The sequence below is a fragment of the Calliphora vicina genome, chromosome 4 (assembly GCF_958450345.1).
Source record: "Calliphora vicina chromosome 4, idCalVici1.1, whole genome shotgun sequence".
NCBI lineage: Eukaryota > Metazoa > Arthropoda > Insecta > Diptera > Calliphoridae > Calliphora > Calliphora vicina.
Genome location: NC_088783.1, coordinates 22493675 through 22500622, shown reverse-complemented (window position 1 = coordinate 22500622; position 6948 = coordinate 22493675). Strand labels below are relative to the sequence as shown.

Genomic DNA, 6948 nt, shown 5'->3' with positions numbered 1-6948 from the left:
TCTTTTAATTCCCGAATTCTTTTTTATTTTAAAATTCGAATAAATAGATAAGACGAACGAAATTTTCAAAGAAATTGGCAACGAGCAGCCAGCAAACAAACCACGCACACACACACATTGCCAAGGTGTGGGTTGATAGGTAGGAAAAAAAGGAGGGGAGGGGGAGGGAAAAAACGACGACGAAGGACCAAAAGAAGAAAGAAAAAGGTCGACGACGGTCGTCGGCAGGCAATTTTTTTATTTTATTTTTGAGTGTGGTGAATAAAAAAATAAATTTACCTAAGCCAAAATGTGGTGAATATAATAAATAAAATTTTATGGTGAATAAAAAAAATTCACCTCAAAAAAGTGGTGAATATAAAATTTTGTGATGAATAAAAATAAAAAGGAATTCACCTCAAAAAAGTGGTGAAAATAATCGTGGTGAATATAAAATTTTGTGGTGAATAAAATAGAAAATTTACCACAAAAATGTGGTGAATTAAAAAAGGAAGGAATTTCATCACAAACATTTTGTGGTCAATAAAAATAGAAATTCACCTCAAAAAAGTGTTGAAAAACTCGTGGTGAATATAAAATTGTGTGGTGAATAAAAAATAAATTCACCACAAATACCGTTACGTCATAATTTTCAAAGTCACGCCAAATTTGTACCCTAAAAGTATGCAGTAGTTTTTTATACATATTCGTTAGATGGTTGTTGAATTAGCTACGGTCATCAAAGCTTATTATGAATGATTTTGTATTCATCACACAAAAAACTTAGTCAAAATAAAGAGTTTTGCTCAATAATGTAGTGCTGGATAACGTAAAAATGTGTAAGTAATTCCGTTAAATGTTTAAAGAATGTACACACCGACAAATGGATATAGTAGTAGATTATGGAAATGAAAGTAGAAAGAGCAGTAAGTGAAAAATAATACTAAAATGTAAATAGTAGACGAATTGCATTGAATTGAATTAATTATGAAATATTTATTAAAATAATAGAAATTAATTGGTTCCAAAATAGAAACAATTTAACATAATTATTATAAATGTATTTTATATTAAACAACATTATATCAATATTTCTACAGTGTACTCTCTCATAAGCGGACACCTAAGGGACTGAAAAATTTGTCCCCTTATGAGAGTAGTAAAAAATTGTTTTTATTCAATTCACTATCATGTCATATTGTCATAATGTCCTAATATTTCGCAATGGTTTGAAAATGTTGTTATTGCCTTTCAAGCAGAAAATGTTCGAAAATAATACTACTGTATGCTATGTTTCATGTGTTATCATAATCAACCAGCAGAGACCTGCGCAGAACGCCTAAGAGTCGGTAGAGCCGAGTCGTGAAATATTAGGACATTATAACAATATGACATAATAGGAGACCTTGTGAATTGGCCAATTATATTCTTCTTTAAACCATTTTATTTAAAAACAACAACATAAAAAATATAAGTCAAGGTAAAGTAATTTGAGTTTTCATATTAGCATTTTTACAAAAAGTAAAAAAAGAATATGTACAAAAAACATTTGCAAATGTAGGTTTTTCTATTTTCAATACAACAAGATGTTAATATTAAGGGAATTTCCCTTTATACATATACTACGTATTATTGAATAAGCAACAGTTGTAAGAAAGAATAAAAAGAAAGTAAACGATAAACTGTGTTGTATTTCTGTTATCTGTCCGGTTATGGGGGAAAACAATTTCCGGTCCGGTTTGTCCGCTCAAGAGGGATAAATTGTAAAAATCCCAAAGAATTTTATTGGTACTGAAAAATGTGTCCACTTATGGGACGTGTCCGCTTCAGAGAGATGTACGAAAAGAGTGAGTACATTGAATATATTCAATATTCTATGAATTTTCTTTTCATATCTTTTGAAAAAACTTGAAATGAAATAATAATTGACTGCATTAGGATCAGGTACCGAAAATAATTGTTATTTATTTCTTCTTTCGGAAGAAGAGTTTTCGCAAAAATGTCCTTTATCTGTTTTAGATTATTTAGAGTTTAACTTTCAACTGTAGCACTGTGTTATTGAGTTTGATCCTGGAAAAAGGACCATATTTGTAAAGACCTAAATGTTACATAAATACATACAAAGTTTTTTTACTATCACTCGGTGAATAACGTGCAGTTTTTGGAATACATTTTTCCCTTTTTAGGAACTAAGGTATTTGAAATAAAAAAATGCAAAAATTACAATGTTCCAAATTTTGTTATGGTAACTGTTAATATTTTACATTAATTCAAATTTTATATATTTCTTCATGGAAAAGTTAAATACGATCACCGAAAAATTTGTAAAATTATTTTATTTTACTGAAATATTATTCTTCAAGTCACCAATAAATAACCAAATACTTATGTATACATATAAGAAGAATATTATACCTTTGCTAATAAAAATTTGGTGGAACAAGTCCGTGACTTTGTGAATGAAACACAAGTTTTTGGATAAAAAATTATTATCCTTTGAGCTCTATCACTGCTACCAATGTTGACAGCCTTTGATAGCAGACTATTTGTAGTCTGTTAACAGGTTTCAGTTAAGAGGCTGGAAATTAAAAAAGTCATGGACTTATTGACCCGTTAAACGAAGCATAATTATTTCAGTTATTAACAGTTGGCTCTAACTTTCTCTAAGCAATTTGTTGTCTATTCTGTCTGTCATAACGAACTAATAACCATTTTGACGTTTATCATGACAAAAATTTATCAGGTATAGACATCGGGTAAATACTTAAGAAATAATGTACAGTTAAGGTTGGTATCAAAGCTTTGAAAAGGAAAATGTTTTTTTACCTTAGAGCCTTTAAATATGTGTCTTCATATGGGGACAGAGAGCGGGTTAATTGGCTCCATAATCATTCATTGCTAGATTTTTTCCTCTTTGAACTTAGTCCCCATTTACACTATAAGATTTTTCGCGCATAAGATTTTATTATTCTACTTTAAACTAGCATTCGCGTTTACACACAACGATTTTTATTGCAGACAGTTTGTACATTAATGTGCATGTTTGTGTGTATGTAGGTATTACGAACGAAAACACAAAACGAATTGCAAGTACATCAGAGTGTGTACCCCTTTCTATTCCTCTTTCCTCTCTTGCCTATAAAGTAAACTTTCATGCGAGGAAAATCTGCATGTGTATACGGCGACTTATTTACAAAATAAATAAAAAACTAGTAATAGTGATATATTCGGTTGTGCCGATTCTTGGGGGTACTTGAACTGTACAGAATTTGATAGAGTGTCAATTCCTTTAAAATTTAAATGACTTATGTCGAAATTTATGTTAATATCATATAAATTACATGTCTATTATGGACCGATCCTCACAAAAAAGTTGGTAGAGATATTTAGGTTCATATTAAACTTGTTTTTGTTCAATTTCATCATGATTTTAATTATTATAACATAATTATGAATGTTCAAGTAATTTTCTGAAGGGGGCTTGTATGGGGACTAGGGGCAAATGTTGTCCGATTTCGCCATACTTTACAGTATAATTAGTGCAAAATTTATTAAATGGGGCTAGGTGAAATCATGGAACGATAAACAGAGACAGACGGACAAAGCTAAATCGTCGATGAATCTTATGAGGACCCAGGATATATGTGTATACTTTTTGGTTCAACGAGCAATATTTCGATGTTACAAACGGAATGACAAATTCAATATCATCTTTTTTTATGGTGGGTTTAAAAATTGGTTCCCTGAGCAAAAAATCCCCTAAACAAGTCTGGGCTGATTAAGTTCTAAATTTTAATGATATTATAAATCGAATTCTAGCTTATGAGTTGTTGCCGTCTTAAATACCACATAGTACTCGAAGTAACTATTAAAATTTCATTTTCAAATTGCTGATTTATTTATTCCTCTATTCTTTAATTCATACATTATTCATTGAATTCTGAAATCTATTGATGGTTTTTTTTTACCTCTTTTAAGTCTTTCCCTGTGTTCCGTATTTAAGTATCTGTATCTTTTTAACTTTACATAAATGAAACAAACGAACTATTTATTTTTTTTTGACATTATAAAAAATTGTTTAACATCTAAAGATTTATTTACGAACAATTAATAAAATATACAATAACATAAATTTACATATTTACAAAATGTATACATATATAAATAACTATTATATACATACATACGTATGTATGTATGTATGTATATTTATTTGTATAATTGGTTTTGTTTTTATTGTATGTACCCTGATTTTATATGTCTGTATGTATTTATTTAGATTTATTGTATATATATGATTGATATATATTTAATTCTTTTTTATTTTTATTATTTTTTTAATATGTATGTATTTCGTACTTTATATAGATAGAGGAGTATGGATCTAATTATATATGACTTTAAGCTGTATTATTTTATTGTTTCTTGAGTTTAAGAGTAGATTTGTTTGTTTGTGTGTTTTTTTTTTCATAATTATTGTTTGTAATATTTTGTTTATTTTGAATTAGCAATTGGTTCAAATGACTAAAATAATATTCAGTTTTATGGTTGTTGGTTGTTGTTATATTTTTTTTTAAACTAAACTTAAGTATAAAATAATTATTGTTTATATGGCTGTTGGTTGTTGTTTTTGTTATATGTTCTATACATTTGCAGTCTAGTTTCAAATAGTACTTGAATTTTCGTTACTTTCAAATTTTTTTTAATTATTTATTTAGTAGATTCTTTACCCAGAGTTTTTTTAGTTTCGATATTTGGTTGGTTAAAGTTTACAAAGTCATACATATATTAATTAATTAATTGTTTTGTGTGTTTGTGCTGAGTAAAGTTTCAAACTTATCTTTTGCGACAATTTGCAGTCATCCGTATTTACATGTTTAGTTAGACATAATTAAAATTAATAGTTATAAAATAAAAATCGATCAAAAAAAGTACAGGACAATAATCCATCCATTGTCATAGCATTTGTTTACAAATATTTGAGATCATTTTTTAAATGGGGTTGCTTGGTTGCTTGGTTGGTTGGGTTGGTTTGTTTGCTTGATTTAACTAACTCATCGACTTGTTTTAACCGAGGATCGTTGTATTAACTCTTGAAATTCGTTTTACGATCTGGCAGTGGCGGGTGATGATCCATTGCGAGGTGGCTGAGTATCTGACTCATCGTCATCGAACATATTTTCGGGAGCAGACCAGCGTCTTTTACGTGACATGGTAACGTCCAAAGGTTGAGTTTGGGGTGGTTGTTGCTGACTATGATGGTTGTTCTCCAAATCGGTGGGTTGGGGACTATGACTACTGTTCAGGCTGGTAGGCATATTATAATGAGCATTTGTTACTCTTTGTTGATTATGTTTCAGTTCTGTTTGTCTCAAGTGTTCCTGCTGCTGCTGATGCTGTTGCTGCTGTTGGGCTAATTGGAAAATTTGATTTTGATAAAAAGCCGACATCATTTTTGGTGGTAAATTTTGCAACAAGGCAGCATCCATAACAACTTCTTTTAGCTGTTCGTGAGGCAGTTGTGGCAGACCCTTAGCATAGGCATAGGAAGACATTAACTTGGCCATTTCGGCATAAGCCTGTTGTTGTACTTGATGGTGATGATGTTGCTGCTGCTGCTGTTGTTGCAGATGATGATTTGGCTGTGGTACAGGTATTGAGAAAGCATGAGCATTCATTGTGGCAGCATAAGGCATTTCCGTTGTTGCACTCATAGTTGGCAATGAGGGTGATTTAAGATTAGCTGCATTGGGGCTAGACACCGCCAAAGCGTGTCTTCTCTGATAGTTTAGAGCCTCATTTAATTGGGACAATGAACTATTCTGTGTTGTGTGCGGTACAGCTACCGGTGGTGTTGATTGCCTGGGCTGTTCTCGCTTTGTTAACGATATACAAATGTCGCCGACCTGTAAACGTTGACATTTTAGACCAAACATTTTCATAGACATTTCGGGATTGCACGAGGCCCAACCTTGACCATATACAAAGAATGGATGATCGAATGATACTTCCATATCAACCTATTTAAAGAAAAAAGAAATACATATTTAGTATAATCATGTTTATTTGGGTGTATCAATGAAATCATTACCTTTGATCGGTTTCTATCATAACTAAATGTTATCACAGCCGTTGTGGGCAGACTAGTATTGATCTTAACTACAGTGGACTCGGCCAGTTGATGATGTGGACTACGTTCTGCACATTGTATGAAATCCTCGGTGCGCATATCTTCAACTCTGCGTAAAGCTCCATTAGAGAGTTCAATGTAGTTTCCTTTCTTAAAATTTGAATTGGTACTATAGGTTCTGTAAATAAAGTTAAGATGTTAATTAGTTTAAGTTAAATTCAATATTTTAATAGAAATTATTTATGTAAGATAAGTAGCAAAACTAGATTATAAACAACAAAGCGACATTTAGATCCCTAGAAAGTGTGTATACCACATGCAAAATTGTCCACCAATAATGCCGGGTGTCTCTAGAGGATATAGCGAGATAATCAAAATTTAACCCTCCTGTGAGTTGCTGAACACGGGGGCATGAATGTAATAATATGAAGGATGCACTTGCGAAAACCGTTTCCACCATAAATTCGAATGAATGACCAGAAAATTCTGTTCCAATATGGATTTACAAAGAATACGATTCACGATAAATCTGGCTAGAATTCATCTAAGAAACGATTTCTGCAGAAGCTGCAATGACGATGAAGAGGAAGAGTTCACTGAACATGTTCTCTATAACTGACCTATATTTGGAGAGAGGATTAGCTAAAATCCACATCTTTATTAAAGCAAAAGGGTGGCTAAATGACGATGGACAAAAAAAAACAGCTTGGACACAAGAGAGCTTTTCTTCGTTCGGCTACCAATTCAACTTAACCTATTCCTGATATTTCGTTTCTATTAAAATGGTAACTATTTATATTGCAATCCTTGATATTCCTTCTGTTATTTTTATGGTTCCG

The 6948-nt window shown here is 31.3% G+C and overlaps 1 protein-coding gene across 2 annotated transcripts in view; it reads right to left on the bottom strand.

The window, feature by feature from the left end:
• Positions 1–4026: 4026 nt before the first annotated feature.
• The window catches only part of Atx-1 (Ataxin 1), a 38893-nt gene continuing 35971 nt past the window's right edge, over positions 4027–6948 (bottom strand). For both annotated transcript variants that reach the window (XM_065507621.1, XM_065507620.1), the window contains 2 exons: positions 6071–6287; positions 4027–5999 (listed from right to left, as the gene is read on the bottom strand). In XM_065507621.1, the coding sequence (XP_065363693.1) occupies positions 5085–5999; positions 6071–6287 (1132 nt within the window). In that variant the 3' untranslated portion in view covers positions 4027–5084. The remainder of the gene's footprint in view (positions 6000–6070; positions 6288–6948) is intronic.